Here is a 20,099-nt window from a genome sequence, read left to right on the forward strand (position 1 = left end):
AACAGCCCCTTAGCCTGAGCTCTGCAAGCCTGAGTCAGGTGGCACAGGCCAGCCACAGGTTTTTAATCGCAGTGTAGACATACTCTGAGAGACCAACTCCACATCTGTTTTCTATACTATACTATATCTATAAAAATAAGGAAGAAGTGAATCTGGCACAGAGAGTTTCTACACCTTAGGGTCCAACATAGAAAAGGCCCTGTCACCTGTCAAATTTAAGTTGCAATGATGAACATAAGAATGGCCATACTGGGTCAGACGAAAGGTCCATCCAGTCCAGTATTCTGTCTGCTGACAGTGGCCAATGCCAGGTGCCCCAGAGGGAGTGAACCTAACAGGTAATGATCAAGTGATCTCTCTCCTGCCATCCTTCTCCACCCTCTGACAAACAGAGGCTAGGGACACCATTCCTTACCCATCCTGGCTAATAGCCATTAATGAACTTAACCTCCATGAATTTATCTATTCTCTTTTAAACCTTGTTATAGTCCTAGCCTTCACAACCTCCTCAGGCAAGGAGTTCCACAGGCTGACTGTGCACTGTGTAAAGAAGAACTTCCTTTTGTTTTAAAACTGCTGCCCATTAATTTAATTTGGTGGCCCCTAGTTCTGATATTATGGGAACAAGTAAATAACTTTTCCTTATTCACTTTCTCCACATCACTCATGATTTTATATACTTCTATCATATCCCCCCTTCGTCTCCTCTTTCCCACTGAGGGTCACTAAAAGGTGGATGGTGCATGAGGACAGATGCTTATCAGGATGAGGCTCAAGGGTGAAGTCTCAAATAGAGCCAGGGACTACAAACTACACCCTTAAGAGCTTTGTAAACCAACAGTGGCAATGTGAAGCCAATCCATTACTTGAAAGGAGGCCAGCAGAGAGAATGCGTGGTATGTGAATAGGATCACATGTGTTCAAAGCAGTGGACAAATGTGCTGCTGCATTCTGAACAAGTAGGCAATGGAGATGCTCTGCGTCAGGGAGCCCTATTTAGAGGGAATAACAGGAATCAATCTTCAGAGTCACAAGGACATGTGTTCTTGTTGCAAGGTTATGATGTGATAAATAAGGGTACAGCCTGTACAAACTGTACACTGGGGAAAACCTGTTAGTACACTGTCACCCAGTGGCTTCCCACAGCTTACAGGGACATCAATGTTCCTTGCTGCAAACAAGTCCCCTCAGTAAGTATGATGAAGAAAGAAAGAGAGAGTAACTTCATAATAATGAGACTTTTTCTGTGACTCAGTGATGTGAAATAATAAATGAAGACCACAGTAGTGTATAAAAGATGTGCTACTATGTCATCATAGATACAGTAGACAAATACTTTGAAAGTAAATGTATTCCGCCTGACCTAAGCAAATACAGAGCACTATCCTGCTCCTATTGGAGTCTGTAGGAGTTATGCCATTGATTTCAATGGAGCAAGCCCACCGCTTTGGAATCAAGTCTCTTGTGTTATTGCTGAGATGCACATTCTCAGCTTTCTATTTAAAAAATCAAAGAGAAACTCTGCAGTGAAAATTGGGACTAGTGATAAGAGACAGATGGAAAATAGAGTCAAAGCTTGTAACTTATTCCCTAGCCCTCTTTCCGTGGGGTGAACATTATGTTTCTGAATGGTTTCTTGTAGCTATTTTTGATAAAATTGGCCTGTCTGGGCCAATGCTATTTGGGGAGAAAATCCCAAGGGTCTGCTTTTGCTTATGGCATCTTAAAAGCAAATCCAAAGTTCAGACAGCCTTTCTGGGAATAGAGACAGAAAATATCTGTGTGAGTATTCTAAAAAGAGTTATTTAAGCCAGTGTTATTTTTAAATATTTTTCCATGAGATAAGTGAATAGTTGTATTTTCCTTTTCTTTTTATTTAAATTAACTTTGAATTTTATGTTACTCCCCAAGTACTGTATAGTCACAACGTAGAAATTTACACAACTATTCTCTCAATCTGAATTGGCCCCAAACTGAACCGCTGGCTCAGCACCCTCTCAAACCTGTGGAGCAGTTTGGATCTGGACTTTGTGGCTCAGGCCCATCTAAGATTGAGCTGTCCATTCCCCAAAAGTAAATCCTGGGACTGATTCTCCACTGCCTTCATTGCTACCCGTGCAAAGTAGTCACAATGAAATGCTGCTACTGTGACTCCTTAGCATTTTACATCCGCTTTGCATAGGGGTAAATAACAATATTTAGCAGTTTTAGAGAACTTTGAATGCTCAAAGCATTGTACAGACCTTAATTCACCTTCTGTGAGGTGAGTGACATTATCTCCATTTTACAGATGGGGAAACTAAAGGCAAGAAAGGTGAAGTGATTTGCCAAGGTCACAGAATGAGTCAGGGGTAGAGATGGGATTAGAACTCAAGATGAACACTGAACTCATTCTTCTGGATGACACTACCCTAGCTTCTGTAAAAATGCATATAATAGTGCATATTAAATTAGGTTCACATGCCCTAAAATTGATCTATGGGGAAGAAAGGAAACATCTTTCATACTGTGACACTCCCCAGGATTGTGAGACACCTCGTCACCATCTGCCCTAAGTGTTAAGAAAGTGTGGTCTGTGCATCAGCTCCCTTAAACCACCAGCCTCAGGCAACACAAGCACTGCCTTCCAGGCCTCACTCTCTCTATAGGGGAGCATTAGGCCCAAGTCCTCCCAACGTTCCCTTTAGTGTCCAGCCCCTTATCCACTGAACTGGCACAGAATTACCAGGCCTGCTGCTCCCTGAAAGGAACAGTACACCACGGTTTATTACTTATCCCTTGGAACAAAACTCTGTTAAACGCACACCTCTCAGATATATTTATAGTGCAAACAAGAATAAACTGATTATCAAAAACCAGAGGTTCACATGATAGTGAGTATGAATAGTGGAAGCAAATGGTAACATATAAAGAACAAGCTTTCTAGAGACTAAACTTTAACTAACAAGTGTAGCTAGCTGTCTAAAGAAGCTTATCTCACCCAAAGTTCTCACCAGCATTTTCAATGAAACCTGGATGTGACCCCCTTTTTCATGAAGCAAACTCACTCTGTTTACTTCCTAGCTGAAGGATGCCAGAATGTCTTCTATGTCCACCAAATATACATGAGCAGACCTCTGATGTGCACACCTTCCCCCACCCCCCGCCCGCCCCTCCACTGTTTACTTCGTCCTGTGACCTATTTCTCTTTGAAGTTTTCGCAATCCTTCATTAGTACACCTCTACCCCGATATAACACGGTCCTCGGGAGACAAAAAATCTCACCGTGTTATAGGTGAAACCGTGTTATATCAAACTTGCTTTGGCCCCCCTGTTCCTTGTTCCCTGACCGCCTCCTCCAGAGACCCCTGTCCCTAATCACCCCCAGGATCCCACCCCCGACCCAGCCCCCCTGTCCCCTGACTGCTCCGACCCCTATCCATCCCCCAACCCCACCCCCTGACATGCACTCACCGGCAGCGGCGGGAAGCGGAGCTGCCCGGCCCCAGTCCACTCCATTCCGCCAGCTGCCAGCCGCGGCACTCCGCTTCCTGCTGCCGGTGAGTGCGGGGAGGTTAGGGAAAGGATGCCCCCCCACACTCACCTGCCCCTCGGGAAGCAGAGTGCTGCAGCTGGGAGGTGGCATAGTGGAGCAGGCTGGGGCTGCGTCACTCCGCTTCCCGCCACCAGTGAGTGTGGAGGCCATCCTTTCCCCAACCTCCCCACGCTCACCGGCAGCAGGAAGCGGAGCAGCCCAGCCCCAGCCAGCTCCACTCTGCCAGCTCCCAGCCATGGTGCTCCACTTCCCGCCGGGCAGGTGAGTGCAGGACCTTTCCCCAGCCGCCCCCCAGTGACACAGCTGGGGCCGAGGCAAGGAAAGTGGAGCGGGCTGGGGCCACATCGCTCTGCTTCCCGACGCAGGTGAGTGCGGAGAGGTTGGGGAAAGGACGCCCCCCCATACTCACCTGCAGCGGGAAGCGGAGCGCTGCGGCTGGAAGCTAGCAGAGTGGAGCAGGCTGGGGCCGGGCTGCTCCACTTCCGCCGTTGCTGGTGACTGTGGGGGGGATCCCTTCCCCCAAACCCCCTCCCCCGAGCAACACGGCTGGGACCGGGGTGAGGGAAGCAGAGTGGGCTGCTCCCAGCCCCCTGCTAATCCCCCGGGCCACTCTGGGACTTCAGGGCCCCCAAAAGTGTCCTCCCACAGCTCCTGCCCCCCAGACCCTTGGGGGGAGCCCCTGACCACCCCCAAGACCCTCTGCCCCTTATTGAACCCCTCGGCCCCGGCCTGGCCTGGCACCCTTAACATGCTGCTCAGAACAGTGTGTCAGAGCTTTACCACCTTGTATGCGAACCCGCCTTATATCGGGTCGCGTTATATCGGGGTAGAGGTGTATTCGATTCAGACTGGTGAGAGGAGACCCATTGTGAACCGTACAATACCTAACTGACATGTAAAACAGCTGGATAGATTAACATTTCTTGTCTGAAAGAAAACCTGCTTTTTATCTCTTCTGGTGACCAGTCCCTAGACATAGACCTTAAGAACATAATTTTCAGTGTATATACATAACTCCTTACAGAACATCCATACATGCATTTTGCAATTACAATGACAGTTATAACCCATGTGACACTGACTTTTATTTGAGACCTCACATGACACTCTTTGGTGAACTAGGTTGTAGATGCCAGACCCAGAAGATCCCTGTAACTCTCATGCACCCCCTCTGGTGCCCCTTATCAGCTGGCACTAATAGATTCCTGGCTCACACTTACCTTTTGGCAGTGTAAGTGCTATTTAACTCAGAAGACATTATTATTGTAATTGCTTCCTATATGGATCAACATAGCAGGTGCCAGAGATGCAGCCCTAGCAAAATACAAGAGGATGTTTTCTCACGTTCCACTAGATTCTTGCCCCTGACCCTGCCTGCTTTATACTGCCTCAGTAGTGAAAAGCTCCCCTGAAGGGGCAGTTGAGGCTTCTCCTATCAGAGATGGAGTGGGGAGGGTTTCAGCTGGAGGGAGGCGGTTTTCCCAGGAGCAGGGTGGAATGCACAGCATCCCCCATGACTCTCAGCCAGTACAGTGGTCCATGTGGTATCACTTCAGCCAGTGTAATTTAAAGAGCCCCTAGGCTGCTTTAAATTATGCTGGGAGCTGGTTCTGCTGTGTTATCCTCAGCTGCACCAAAAAGCTGGCCTGTTATTTCTTCATAGTACGAAGAGATGGGCAAACTTACAGGCCATTTTTCAGGAAACAGTGCCTTGAAATTCCAGTGGGTCTCCCCCAAGCTCTCTTTCCTGTGCAATAATTCATCCTGTGAGAGAAAATATACCATGTATTCCCTTCTGCAAAGCCTGAAGGCTAAGTTAACTCCCATCACTGCTCGCACATCAGAGGGAGCATAAAGCCTACAAATCAGGAAGATAATCATAATACTCAATTGTGATGGGTAAAAAAGAACTGCTTGTCAGAAAGGTATCAAAGAAACCTTTAATTCTAGTCAGGATAATCTGTGCTTCAGAGGAGTGGTGGTAAATAGCACAGCACTACCCAGCTTTTGTACTGAGATGTAGGGAGGCTTTCAGGAAGATAAATGCTATTCTGTAGCCCAACAGAGGGGAAAAGCTTACCCCTATCGATCAAACTTTGAAGCTGATCTAATGGCCATTTGAAAGAAAATGTGATGCTGCTCAAATGTGCTGTTTGAAGAAATCGGGCAGGAGGGACTGGCTTTTCGGTGCTAGTTCCCTGTGCAGCTCAAGTTACTCATATCAGGATCCTGGCAGCTGATCTTCCTGCAGTCACTGAGACTCTGATCTCAGTGACTGCAGCCAAAAGCCAGAACCTTCTTTTTAAAAAAGGTAGCAAAGCAATTCAGTGTTCTGCTCTTGCTAGGTCCAGAAAGTAACCATTAACTAGGAAGTATCTTCAGAGCTTCATAAAGGCATGGATGTTACACTGGCTGGATCCATGAACGGGAGTTTGTAGCAGTGTCACTCCACTTTCCCACAGTTCATTGATGGCCAAGAGTGAGAAGAACAGGAATTTGGCTGTTCCTACTAATATAGCAGTTTGTTTGAAGAGCTCTCTGGCACTCTAAAAATGGAATCGGCACTCTGTTTAGGTAGCTCTGAAGAAGCAGAGTCATCTGCGTGTGAAACTTTGGTTTCTTGTGTCTTGGCACTAACTGTTATTATTTCTGTCCCTTCCTTGTAGAAAACCCCTACTGCTCATGCCATGAAGGAGGAGAATTTTCTTCGTCGCAGGTTCTCTCTCTGTCCTGCTTCTTCCACCCCTCAGAAAATTGACCCTCGCAAGCTGACACGGAATCTGTTCTTCGGGGCTGATAATGAGATCTACCCACTCAGCCCAGGTCAGTGTTTGCTACATGGCTTCAGAATGTGCCACATGCTGCTCTCAACCTATCTTCAATCATCTCAAATCTCAGTGCAGCACATATGCACAAACAAACAGTACCACACCTACTGAACTAATCCTCTGGGTGGGTGAGTGTAATGGATTTTATTAGAGCATCTGCAAGAAACAAAGAGAAACAGCTTTATATGGAAGCATGAGCAGGAGATCAAACTCGTTCAGCAAAGGAGGCCCCCAATCCTCCCCCCAATGAGGTATTGAGTGGTTCCTGTCAAATGCTATGAGCCTTCCGCTTCCATTGATTTAAGTGGGGAATGAAGGGCATTCATGCCTCAGAGATGGGGCTCAGAGCTAGTTGAACACTGAATGGCCTAAAATTTAAGAAGTGATTTTGGGTATCTCTGTTTTGGGGTGCCCAATTTGAGGAACCTAAAATGGATCACCCTAAAAAGCAGATCCTTTTAAGGCATCACATGGGCACCCAAAAATTGAGGAACCCAATATTTCCAGCCCCTTTTGCAAATTGTGATTAGTACTTTTAAGTCACTTGACCCTATGGTGCACAATAAACATTACAAATGCAAATTCTCTTTCACCAATGATCATAAATATCTTCAGCAGTTTTCCCGGCAATATGCTCAGCTGCAGTAAGTATAACACCAGCTTCAAGAGTTCACAATACTTCCTTCAGGTTTAGTCTAAAATTGCTAGAAAACATCTGCTCTATAGGAAATGAAAGTCATGATATTGTTTTGGTATTTGCTGTGTGTAATAAATACTCAATCAAAATGTTTCTCTGATTGCAATCTGCAAACAGTGCTTCAGAATCCAGTTTGTAAACATGTGCTTTAACCTTAGATGAGGGAGCAATCATATTTTTGCAAAGTAATACTTTGTGGTTGTCATTTCTGTACTTACTAATCAAGTCTAGTAGCACCTCAGTAAGTTGTCAGCACATTGATATTTCAAGAGAAAAGGATACAGCACCTGCACAAAGAAAGGTGATATTTAGTATTTATATAGCACCCAAAAAGGTACTCGAGGCTAGATCCACAAAGGAATCTATCTAACTGCCTCTTTAGGCACCTAAGTCCAACATTTAGGCACCAATGACATTCACAAAACCACTGCTCAGCTATCACCTCCCCAAGTAGGTGGCTAAACGCCATAGACATCTATGTTTCTGCCAGTGGGCATATGCAAAGCTACCTGAATCCTGATGCCACCAAGCTGTTTAGTGCCCTGTTGGGATTACCAAACTAGGCATTTTCTTGCCTATCTTGCTGGCATGCCTACCTAACACAAAAGACATCAGGGATGAGCAGATGAGGACTCTGGGAGGCTGTCTGGCATGAGTGTAAGTGCCTAGTGTACGCACCTGAGATATGGGAGATACCCAAATTTGAATCCCTGATTTGGAGCAGGGACTCAAACCTGATTCTCCCACATCACTGGTGAATGCCCTAACCACTGGGATATACAGTCAATCTTGCCCTACTTTTCTCTTTGGCCTAATGAATATTTAATTATTCATACTCAATGGAACAGTTTCAACAGGAGAGATTGAGACCTACCCCAGAATAGCCTGTAGCTCTGGCACTCTCCCGGGACGAGCAGACCTAAATTCAAGTTCTTGCTCCAAATCAGAAAGAGCAGAGGTTTTAAAACAGGCTATCTATGTCACAGGTAATTGCCCTAGCAACAGGGCTATAAAGGCATGGGAAAGGGGCGGGGGTCTGACTGACTCCCAAGTAGAGGGAGACACCTTCCTCTGGCCCAGAATTAGGCACTCAACTCCCTTTATCCCAGCCCTTCTCTGTGGCATTGTTTACTGGCTAGCTTAGGCAACTCCATGCTCAGCTTTCTGGCTTCTGATTCCCTTTCTTAGGCACCTAATTGTCTCCATGGAGAGCCTGGGCACCTAACTCAGGGCTGTGAATTCTACTGGGCAGCAGGCACCTAAGAAACCCCTTAGTAAATCTCACCCTCAGTGCTTCACAAACAGAGAACAAGGTCAGATCTGAAACCAAAGAGCTGACAAGCGAGGGTCAATCATAGGCCTGGCTGAAATGCTGAATTTTTGGTTTGGGGCAAATTTCAACATTTTCAACAACAAAAGTAATTACAGTTCAGAACACAAATAACTATTATCAAAATTCCTTTAAATTGGGATTTCCTGAACAAAAAAATCAATTTTGGAAAATTTGTTCAGGATTTTAGAATGTTGTTTCAGAGTTTCAAAATTTCATTTCAGATTTTATTTCATTTCTTTTGTTCTCTTACATTTTTATTTTTACATTATTTCATGGCCTGTCAGTAGTGCTAGCTTAGGGTTAACGGTATATGTCACAACTATGTAGGGTTGTTAGTAGTACCACTGACATGTCATATTATGCTATAATGTTCTATTGTAAAATTCATTAAGGGCAGCTGCGACTTTGTACCAATTGAAACATCTTATCTTCTGTAGATCGAAATGTCTCCTGTTTGTGTTGTAATGAAACAGTTTAACGGGCAGCTGCCCTTAATGAGTTTAAAAGTAACATAAAAATAATAGGATTTTAACTATCATGTCATTCTGACATGCAAGATGTACTAGTGCATATTATACACTACTACAACTCTCATGTCATGAAATAATGTAAAAATATAAATGTGAAAAAATTCCAAAAGAAATTTTGAAATCCAAAATGAAATTCCAAAATCCCAGTAATTTTCTAAAACATTTTTTCCAGTTCAAATTTTCTGTCACTCTATCCTTTTTAAAATATTTAGATTTTTGATTAAACTAGCATTTTTTATTGAAAAAAATGTGTTGACAACAAATTTCTATCCAGCTCCAGGCAATAATTTAAAGATTTTTGGGTGTCCAGTTTGAGACAGGTTGGGCCTGATTTTGAGCAGTGCTGACCAATTGAAAATTAGTCCACAAGCTTCTCAACCTGAACATTTAAACTTTGAGACACCTAATATGTTTGCCAACTTTCAAAAGTTTTACTGCAGACAACTACAACTCCGTATAGATATGTGGCAGGGCAAAAAGCCTTTGCAGTAGACTACTTTGTCATTGCTAAGCCAGCCCAGGAGCTGGGCTAGCGTTTAGAGTTTGGGAAGCCTATTTGTCAACTTTAGGAAACTTAAATTTTGAAGAGCATGGGCAAAGAGTTTTCCTGCTGTCATCAGCTTCCTCTGCTGCAGGGTAAATGGAGATCAGCTGCTTGTCATGGGGTCCATGCAGAATAATTACCAACAGTCTCAAAAATTCAATTAGCTCATCTGTGAGGTGTTGAGTGCTCTTTAATACCCACATAAACCAAAAAGAGCTGAGGGTTTGCAGCAGATGCTCAGCACATCCTGGGTTGAGTCCCCTCTTACCACAGGCTTTGATTCTTTATTGGCCTTCTACATTGTTTCTCCTTGCTTCTTGTAGATGGAGCAGTCTAATTAGCCTGGCCTAAACCCACTGGGTGTGTATAACAAGTGCAGTGTGCTGGATTAGAGCTTTTGTGGTCTTTCTCTGCTTAGCTAGAGGAACCTGGGACATTGGTATAAGTGATGAAAACAGCCACCCCCCTTTCATCCCCTCCGTCCTCAACTTAGGAGTGTGGGCCAGAGATACAATTTAAAAAAGCACAAATTAGTACAAGTCATTGTTCTAACTAAGAGTTCTGGGGGTGGAGGAGTCTTATGTTTGTCCTCTTTCCTGAGATTTTTATCCCATTTATTTTTCCTTCCAGCTCATTCTATCTCCAAAACACTTCTTAAGTTTGCCTTGTATTTCTTTGAAAGAACAGACTCTATTCTGTCATCTCCTGTATTTGCTTTCTCCCTACCCCCAATTCTTTCTTCCCCACCTCTCTCCCCCATGGTGTGTTATAGCTTCCTCTTAACTCCTTTTCTTCTACTCCCCTTTTTCCTACTGTATCTCATTCTATCTCCTTTCCAAAGGTCAATATGGTGTCTCTCCTCACTGGGAATCACCTTTCTAGTTCCCCTCCTCCCCTGGGCTCTGATAGATGCTGCTACTCCTGTGAAGAAGTCTGGGTTTCCCTTCTCTCTGTCCACTGTGAAGGCTTTTTCACTGATCACTCTCTTCCCCCTTCCCAAGTTTGTGTCCAGATGCTGTATTATCAGCTCAGAGAAGGAACTAAGGTAAGTTGTAGGCAGCCCCGTTACGGGCTAGGAAGGAGCTTGCAGTGGCCCCGCACCCTCAGTAGAAGTTCAGCTATTTCTCACACAGAATCAAGTCAGTCATTGTTGCTCTCTACCACAGCTGGGACAACAGGTTTCACAAGCCCAAAAACTAGCCCTGGGTGGCTTTGGGACATGTAAATAAATATAGTTAAAAGTTAGTAACAGACTTTACACTCCTGTCAAACTATATTAGGAAGGTTCTCTGAAGTGAGGAAACTAGTACTGTTGTTGTTTTGTTTTTTAAGGGGGCGATCAACTGAAACAGCTCTTCTGGCTCTTTGCCTACTGTTACATAGAACACTTCTGATTACTGTAGCTGACATAATTTAGAGGAAGATCTGTTTCTCTGTATACCCAAGGTACACAAACTGGAGAATCGGTTTCATTAGTTTCCCTTGTTTATGTTTTTTTGCCCACATAGCAATAAGGAAGAGAAACCATTTTTAGAAGAAAGTAGGATGTGGTTGGAAGACCACAGAATTTGGCAGGGGGAGTAGCACTTTTAACCTTTTTTTTTTTTATTGGCTACACTTCAGGTGGATGTTCTCTCCTTAAATCAGAGCTTAGAGTAGCCCCGGCACATATAGGTCCCCCCAACACTGGAGATCCACACCTCAGATGCAATGGGCCCTGCCTAAGAGCACATACCTGCAGGTGTAAAGGGCCAAAGGTTCATATGAGTATAGTCCCCTGGTATTTCCAGCATTCTGGGTAACACTTTCCTCCAGAAAACACAGACTCTATTTGCAGTGGAAGTTTATTGCTGTGTGTAGGGAAGCATTATCTAAAGTTGTATCAGTTTGAGTGTTACCTAAATAAGTCCTCATAGAAAGAAAACTAAGGGAAAAATTTAAAAACCTTGCACCTTTCAAGTGAATGCATCCAAAGCTCCCTTTAAGGTGAAAGGAGAGGCAAATTGGGTTTGTGCCCTTTTTAACTTCTTTGTCATGTACAAAGAAGGCTTGAAAATAGTTCATATAAAAAAATCAGTCCTCTCTTTGACAGAGAACTTTGGAGAGGACTGGAGAGCTAGTGGGATAATGACATCACAAGCAACAATGAAAGGTTAGTAATTGAGAAAGGGATTTTTAGTCTGGCTGTTGAAAACCCTGAGTTTTTTCTTTAATTTTGTGAACACCTATTTAACAGAAACACCTGACGAACACTTGGATGAAAAGCTTTTTCTGATAGATTCACACCTGCCCACCCTCTCAATTGCAGGCTAAGAGAACTCCCACTCCAAACCACTAAGAATTCCTTCTGCAGAATCAGAGAAAACAAGACTTGGTATAGAATTTTTTTTTAAGTCCCTGAATGCTTTTCAGACTTTAAATATGAGACAGGCATCAAACCACCAACGAGCACTTTGAATTATTAGTTACAAAGGAACAAGAGGATTAGTACAGGCAGAAACGTGGAAGCAGCATTACCTACAGAATGAACTTTGTACAACTTAAAGCGAGTCCCCCTTGGAAACAAGCCATTTATGCCTATGTGAGTTGCTGAACAAGGATGAGGGCCTTACAAAAGCTTCTGTAAGGAGCCTAAAGATACTTTAAGAAATGCCTAGATACCTAAGTAGGTTAGGTGCTTAATATCTATTGACTTTTAATGGGAGTTAAGCACTTAACCTACTTAAGCACTTTTGTAAATCCCAGGTGTCTATGTGCATCTTTTGGTTCCTAAATACCTTTGTAAATCTGGCCCAAGATCCATACACACAACTAAATTTCAGCCTAATATCTACTTCATGCAGTTTTAACTCATTGTGATCACTCTAGCTGGGCATCGGTGTAAGTTTTGCTCCATACTGTCTGGTTAGTTATAGCCTGTGTTTTTCTGTGTGGTTATTCATATGCTATCCCTGAAAGATTATGAAGCAGCAATTCTCCTATTGTATTAAGCTAGTCAGTGCGCTCCTTATCCCCCACTTATTTAGCTTCATGTTAAGAGAAAGTGACCCTAGTAGTTATCAGTCATGCTTATTAGATTGTCACGTACTAAGGGAGAAGTAAATTGAGCCTGTGGGTCAAGACATGGTAGTAAGCCTCAAGGGAAAAAAAAGCTGCTACTTTTCCAAAAAGGATCAGGATATTTATAACAACTGTATAGAAGAACAAACAGAAAGTATCAATAACTCAAATGCATAACATATGGTATATAACCAGACTGTATTATTACAGGCTTTCTCCAGGATGTTTTTAGCACTCAGAAAAATGGGATTTCATTACTCTTTCAATAAGATCAATTAATCTTCCTTCTGGACCCATTGCTATTACTGAGCTCAAAGCTTTTGCTTTATCCTTTTATAGGAGCCTTTCCCAGCATGCTGTCTGTCTTAGTAGCTGGCCCTTTAAATCTGTGTGGGAATGAGCTGTAGCTCTAATATAGTCATTTTGTGCTTGGGGTGGGGGAAGGAACTCCTGCTTTTTAAAAAGCTGGTAAGTGTTTGGCTTTTTATGTATTTGCTTGTTTTTCTTTTTCTGGAGTGATAATATGCTTTCTGCTGTAGAGGTGGTTTATCTTTTGGGGTCTGCTTCTTTTTTCACGTTTTGTGTTTGATACTGGGAAACTTCCAAAGATCCTTTGAATCTGCCATCAAAAGAAGGGCTTTCTGTTGCTCTGCAGTGTTACAAGAAGCCTGCTTGAGATCATTTGTTAAAGTCACCTGAAAAACTGATATCTTCCTGTGTGAAGTTCTGTGCAATTAATGAAGAGCATAAGGACACAATATAACCTAGATGCTGACACACAGAAGCATTTGATTCATGCTGATAAATGCTATTTAGTAGGGTGAACAAGAGGAAAGTATTCAGCTGTGGGAGAATTCCAGACTGCAGAGCTAAGTACAGCAACTGCATAGATGTGTGAATGCATTTTAACTTCCACCCAGTCTGGGAGGCCTGTATGGATGTGGGGAGGAAAGTGCCAGCAAAGGTACCAAGGGCAGGGGATCAGTGGGAGTTCTGGCTCCCATTTGCATGGTTGAGCTCGGTGTACTCTTCCCCCTGCCCCCCTGCGTGGCTTTTTTCTGTGTAAGCTGAGGGTGTGAGGTTTTGGAGTACCCTATCTGCAGGGTTGGACAGGGGTATATGAAAACTTCAAAGGAAGATCTCCAAGCTATGGTAGACTGAGTATAAATTTCCCCCAAAATCTATGTGTGGTTAGGGGGCTAACCCAACTGAGGTCCACAAAGGCATCAGTGAGGTCAGGAGGCACAGGATTTGGAGATTTCATTTGGGTTGGGGACTGACCTGTGGCTATGTTCTAGCATAATATACTGCCAGCTGCCCCCTCCCTATTTCACTTCAGTGTTGTAAAGAGGCCTTGAACAAGGAGTTTGGTTTTGATTGGCTGACTGTGACAAAATATATATTGGGTCACCACAAGTGACATTTCCCTGCAAGAGTTGTTTCATTATGAAGAGATGAGGATATGCCATTCCCAGAGGTGAATCTTTTAATTTTGCTCTGGCACACACATTACACCAATGTTGATTTGAGTTTTCTCCGTTAGTAAATGTACAATAGGTATGTAAATAAAATCATAAAAAACCATATTCAGCCAATTTGCAAAATACAGTTATATTTTCACAGAAATTATGATGGTTACAAACGAAGTCTATAGGATCTGTGGTTTGCTGTTACGTGAATTAAGAACAAGAAACATGGGTAAACTACAGATACAAAAACGTTTTAGTGTTTTGTCTTTTGCTCATTTCACAACAAAAATAAATATGAAGGCACTATTTGGACACAGCTAGCTCCCAATAATCATGTTTATTAACTGTCTGCAAACATACAAGGCCTAAATCAGTGCATACTGCTGCTCTGGGTAGTTTCTGGTGGTTCTAAAACAGAAAACAGTGCTTGCAAATTACTTATGCCTTTATGCTATTGTCAGTTGAAGCAGCTAGTTGAGCTGTGAGACTCATACAGCAGCAATGTGGCTTGGTGCACTTCAATGGAATTTGGAAAACTCTGTGGCTAGAATATCTTCACCTTCACCTTCTTTGTGTTAATTCCAAAATTCCATCATAGAAATGCCAGCCCTCAGTTTGACCATGTTTGTGGGAACATGCAAAATGGTTCCCAGTGTTGTATGTTGTTCCGACAACTTTGTAGCTATAAGGACAACACCTTTGCTTCAAAAGACTTTCACACAAATAATTTGATGGCTTATTGAACTAACCAGTATTTTGAAACATTACTTTAAATGTTAATGCTGTATTCATTTTATTTAGAAAAGAGCTACAGAGGGCAGAGGAAGGATTTTTCTGAAGTAGGGCATTTCATTTTTCTCTAATCAGTGAAAAGATACAGGAGTTGCTAGTTTGCAGTGCATCTTGTTTTCTTTCAGCTTACTTGAGATCATGCACAGAAATCTCTGATGTAAATCAGAGGGTCAAATATTTGAGTGTTTCTGTGATCAGACTTAACTGCAAGTGTAATGCATAAGAAATACTCTTAATGAAATGACATACTCAGTTGACATAATGCATTGCACTTGTGTACTTTGACTCTGAAATTGTAAAATAAGTAAAGAAGTTGCTATTTATTATAATTTTTAATTGAGCCATTGCTGCTACTGTTAGTACTAATTGCGAACGATACCTATACTTAAGCATATCTAAGGGTTTGTATAAGACCCTGTTTTGCACAGAAGGGAAGTTTCTTCATTAGTTTCTGCATTGAATTGCTTCATAACTAGGTGCTGCCTGCCTCCCCATAAAGGGATTTTTATAGTCTGTAATCCGGACACAGCCATAGCACCGAACATCTTTGTAGAGGGAAAACTTGGATAAAGGGGTGTGTGCAGAAGGGCCAGTAACAGGGTTTCATAGTCAGAGGTTTTCAGGTCAGTGGAGACCATTAGATCATCTAGTCTGACCTGCATAACACCACAGAATTTCATCCCAATTTACCCTGCACTGAGCTCAGTAAGAATTTGTGTTTGACTAAAATGTATCTTCTAGGATGGCACCCACTCTTGATCTGAAGACATCAAGGGATGGAGAATCCATTATTTCCCTTGGTAGCTTGTTCTAATGATTGATCACCCTTACTGTTAAATGAGGCACACACCTTTCTAATTTGAATTTTTCTGGCTTCAGCTTCCCATCATCGGTTCTTGTTCTCTGCTGGATTAAAAGAGCCTGTTACGACCCAGTATTTTGTCCATGTTGAGGTATTTACCCACCATAATCAAGCCACATCTCAGTCTTCCTTCGAATAAGCTAAGCTGATTGAGCTCTTTAACTAATACTGTAAGGCATTTTCTACAGCCCTTGAATCACTTTTTGTCTCTTTTCTGTGCCCCCTCCAATTTTTCAACATCCTGTTTAAATGCAGGCACCAGAACTGAATACAGTATTCCAATACTGGTTTCGCCACTGTGATAATCAGAGGTAAAATCATCTCTCTGCTCTTATTCATTACTCCTGTTTATACATCCAAGGATCACATTGGGAGCTCACATTCAGTTATTTAGCCAAGTCCTTGGTAAAGTTGAAAATAAAGTGGAAAGTTTGTTTATGAAATTTGTGGATGACACCAAGATGGAAGGGGTTGTAAGCACTGAGGAGGGAAGGATTAGAATTCAAAATGATCTTGACAAATTGGATAATTGGTCTGAAATTAACTTCAATAAAGACAAGTGCAAAGTACTTCACTTGGGAAGGAAAAATCAAATGCAAAACAGGGAATAACTGGGTAGGCAGTAGTACTGCTGAAAAGGACCTAAGGTTTATAATGGATCATATAATGAACATGAACCAACAATGTGGTGCAATGGTGAAAAAGGCCAATAGCATTCTTGGGCATATTAATAGGAGTGTTATATGTAAAACCAAGAGGTAAGTCATGCTCTACTCAGTACTTCGCCAAGGCTATCCAGTGCTGTGTCCAGTTCGGGGCACCATGCTTTAAGAAAAACGTAGAGTAAATTGGAGATAGTCAGAGGACAGCAACAGAAATGCTAAAAGGTTTAGAAAACCTGACCTTTGAGGAAAAGTTACAAAAACTGGGCATGTTTTGTCTTGAGAAAAGAAGACTGAGGGGGGAACCTGATAAATCTTAAAATACGTTAAGGGGTGTTATAAGGAGGATGGTAATCACTTGTTCTCGATGTCCAAGGAAGGTAGGACAAGAAGTAATGGGTTTAATCTACAGCAAGGGAGATTTAGGTTAGATATTTGGAAAATCTAACTACAAGGAATCCTTGTCATTGGAGATTAAGATCAGGTTGGGTGAACACTTGTTAGGAAAGGTCTAGATATACTTGATTCAGCCTCAGAACAGGGGGGCTGGACCAGAAGGCCTCTCAAAGTCCTTTCCAGCCCTGCTTTTCTATGATTCTATGACTTAAATCCTTTTCAGAGTCGCTGTTTTCCAGGACACAGCCCCCTATTTGATAGATATGGCCAGTATTCCTTGTTCCTAGATGAATTAAAATGGATTTTGCTTGAATCCAGATTGCTCTGTAGGACTGCTCTGTCCTCAAACTTTATGAGGAATGATTTTTAGATTTATCCTGATTGTTGGTGAAAATATTAATGAGTGTTGGGCCTAGTACTGATTCCTACAGAGCCCCCTAGAAACACCTCCATTCAGAGATGACTCCCCATTGACAACTACTTTTTGAGACTGGTCAGTTAGCTGTTTTTTAATCCATTTAATATTTGCTTTAAAAAGTGAGCCCTAGACAGTATCAATAATCAGCATGTCATACAGTACTCGGTCAAAGTATATTGTATCTCTTCTGTAGAGAGATTGTTATAGCACATCCAGATGCTCAAATACTGCAGCAGTGAAAGTAGTGTATTAAGCAATGTGACTACGCATCTATTTTTCGGTGTTTGTTTTCTCATCCTCCCCCACCCCCAGGGATAGAAGCAAGTGCAATGGATTGTCTTGTTTAGGTTTGTTTATTTAAAAATACGTGTTGCTATTATGTGTATGTTAGAGAAGGCAAGGTCAAAGAAATGAGCCTTGCACTTGGAGTAGAAGGTGGTGAAGTTTGTGATTGTCCTGAGTTCCCGGTGGAGTTCATTCCACAGTCTGAGAACTGCCCCCCTTGAAAGTTCTGCCTACTGCATGCACAAGCTTTACCCATGCACTGCTACAGACTAGAGACTGAATGACTAGGCAGCAGTTCTGCAGAAAAGGGCCTAGGGATTACAGTGGATGAGAAGCTGGATATGAGTCAACAGTGTGCCCTTGTTGCCAAGAAGGCTAGCGGCATTTTGAGCTGTATAAATAGGGGCATTGCCAGCAGATCGAGGGACGTGATCATTTCCCTCTATTTGACATTGGTGAGGCCTCATCTGGAGTACTGTGTCCAGTTTTGGGTCCCACACTACAAGAAGGATGTCAAAATTGGAGAGAGTCCAGTGGAGGGGAACAAAAATTATTAGGGGGCTGGAGCACATGACTTATGAGGAGAGGCTGAGGGTACTGGGATTGTTTAGTCTGCAGAAGAGAAGAATGAGGGGGGATTTGATAGCTGCTTTCAACTACCTCAAAGGGAGTTCCAAAGAGGATGGATCTAGACTGTTCTCGGTGGTACCAGATGACAGAACAAGGAGTCATGGTCTCAAGTTGCGGTAGGAGAGGTTTAGATTGGATATTAGGAAAAACTTTTTCACTAGGAGGGTGGTGAAGCACTGGAATGGGTTACCTGGGGAGGTCGTGGAATCTCCTTCCTTAGGGGGTTTTTAAGGTCAGGCTTGACAAAGCCCTGGTTGGGATGATTTAGTTGGTCCTGCTTTGAGCAGGGGGTTGGACTAAATGACCTCCTGAGGTCCCTTCCAACCCTGATATTCTATGATTCTATATTGTAGAGTTACATTGTGGCTGAGGAGCAGAGCTGTTGACCATGGTATTTGTTCCACATCTTAGGAAACCTTCTAGATAGCCTGAACCCAATGCCATTGAGCACTTTGAAGATAAGGACCAAGTTCTTTAAATTGCTTAGAAATTCTATGGGAAACAACTGCAGAGAGCAGAGGATGCATGTGATGTGTTTGTGGTAGCCTGTGTTGCTGAGGAGGTGCCCTGCAGTGTTCTGTACTATCTAGAGCTTCCCAAATGCTGAAGCCTTCGTGCCCAAGTTTATAATGTGGCTGTAGTCCAGCTGAGGGGTGACAAAGGCGTGAATAATTGAGGTCGGGTCATTGCCCATGAGGATGGGATGGAGTCTCTTAGCCAACTGGAGATGGCAAGAAAACATGACTTGTAGCTGCTGCTATGTGAGAACTTAGCATCAGCAAGGAATCCAAGAGTACTCTTAAATTATGGATCTAATTATAGCACAGCTATAGCTCTGTTATTGTTGCAGTTAAGACCTGCTTTCTATTTAAAGCTCAACTCTCTAAGTGCTCTGAAGTCCAATGATTACTTGAATTGCTTTGAAATTTGGCATGTCTCATGGGGTTGTGGGGCTATATTGGTGATTCAAATTTGGGGTCATTTGACCACAAGTTTCCCAAAATACAGCGCCTGGCAGGGGGTGGGGGAAGAGACCACTTTTCTTAATGTTGACCCATTCTGGCAATGTTTATTTGTGCACAAACAGTGATCAAACCAAGGTTCAGATCATTGCACCAGTATCTCCAGTGCTCAGGAGTTACCCCCAAAACAGTGCATAGCACCCACCAGCCCTTTGGGGGAATCAAATTAAAATGTTATTTGAAAGAGTTTCTTTTTAACTTAGGTGCCTGAGAAGGCCCACGCACCCATTGGATTATACTGTGCATGTGCAGAAAGAGGCTAACTATTTGTAAAATAACTTCTCCGTCACAGGATCTGTGAGGCTCCCAGGGTATATTATGGTTCTCTAATCCAAGTGCTATCCAGGCACCAACCCAATTTGCCTCTGTCAAAGTGTTGTTTTTTTTACTATTTTTGGGAAATATCTGAGTACAGCAGAGTATTCAGAAAGTTCTGAAATGATTTTTTTTTTTTAAGAAAAACTGCACATGCTTTCTATGAATGTGACTGGGATGGAAGAGTAGGTGGGAATGAGAGACAAGAGTTGGGGGATAAGGTGATGGGAATGGGAGGGCCCTTCCATTTTAGAAGGAAAATGCCGTTCTTTGACAGTCTCTTAGATCCGTGGCTCTCAACTTTTCCAGACTACCGTACCCCTTTTAGGAGTCTGATTTGTCTTTTGTACCCAAAACATAGTTGCTTACAAAATCAGACATAAAAATACACACATGTCACAGCGCACTATTACTGAAAAATTGCTGACTTTCTCATTTCTAACATAATTATAAAATCAATTGGAATATAAATATTGTATTACATTTCAGTGTATAATATATAGAGCAGTATAAAGAAGTCATTGTCTGTATGAAATGTTAGTTTGTACTGACATCACTAGAGCTTTTTATGTAGCCTGTTGTAAAACTAGGCAAGTATCTAGATGAGTTGATGTACCCCTGGGGGTGCATGTACCCCTGGTTGAGAACCACTGTCTTAGATGGTATCAGAGATGGTTATCACTGTCCTTTTGGGGAAAAGAGAAGTTAGTTGAGATGGGCT

General features: G+C 42.7%; 1 protein-coding gene across 7 annotated transcripts in view; it reads left to right on the forward strand.

Moving 5' to 3' along the window:
• Positions 1-20,099, forward strand: part of OSBPL5 (oxysterol binding protein like 5) — a 221,781-nt gene that overhangs the window by 123,547 nt on the left and 78,135 nt on the right. For 3 of the 7 annotated variants that reach the window (XM_039533779.1, XM_039533778.1, XM_039533780.1), the window contains exons 2-3: positions 6,202-6,358; positions 11,560-11,619. In XM_039533779.1, coding sequence (XP_039389713.1) covers positions 6,223-6,358; positions 11,560-11,619 — 196 coding nt within the window. In that variant the 5' untranslated portion in view covers positions 6,202-6,222. Of the gene's footprint in view, positions 1-6,201; positions 6,359-11,559; positions 11,620-12,916; positions 12,996-13,468; positions 13,492-20,099 lie in introns of those variants that run through there. The other 4 variants (XM_039533781.1, XM_039533782.1, XM_039533783.1 and 1 more) reach the window with 3 other exon arrangements.

Source organism: Mauremys reevesii, linkage group 4 (assembly GCF_016161935.1).
Source record: "Mauremys reevesii isolate NIE-2019 linkage group 4, ASM1616193v1, whole genome shotgun sequence".
Taxonomy (NCBI): Eukaryota; Metazoa; Chordata; order Testudines; family Geoemydidae; genus Mauremys; species Mauremys reevesii.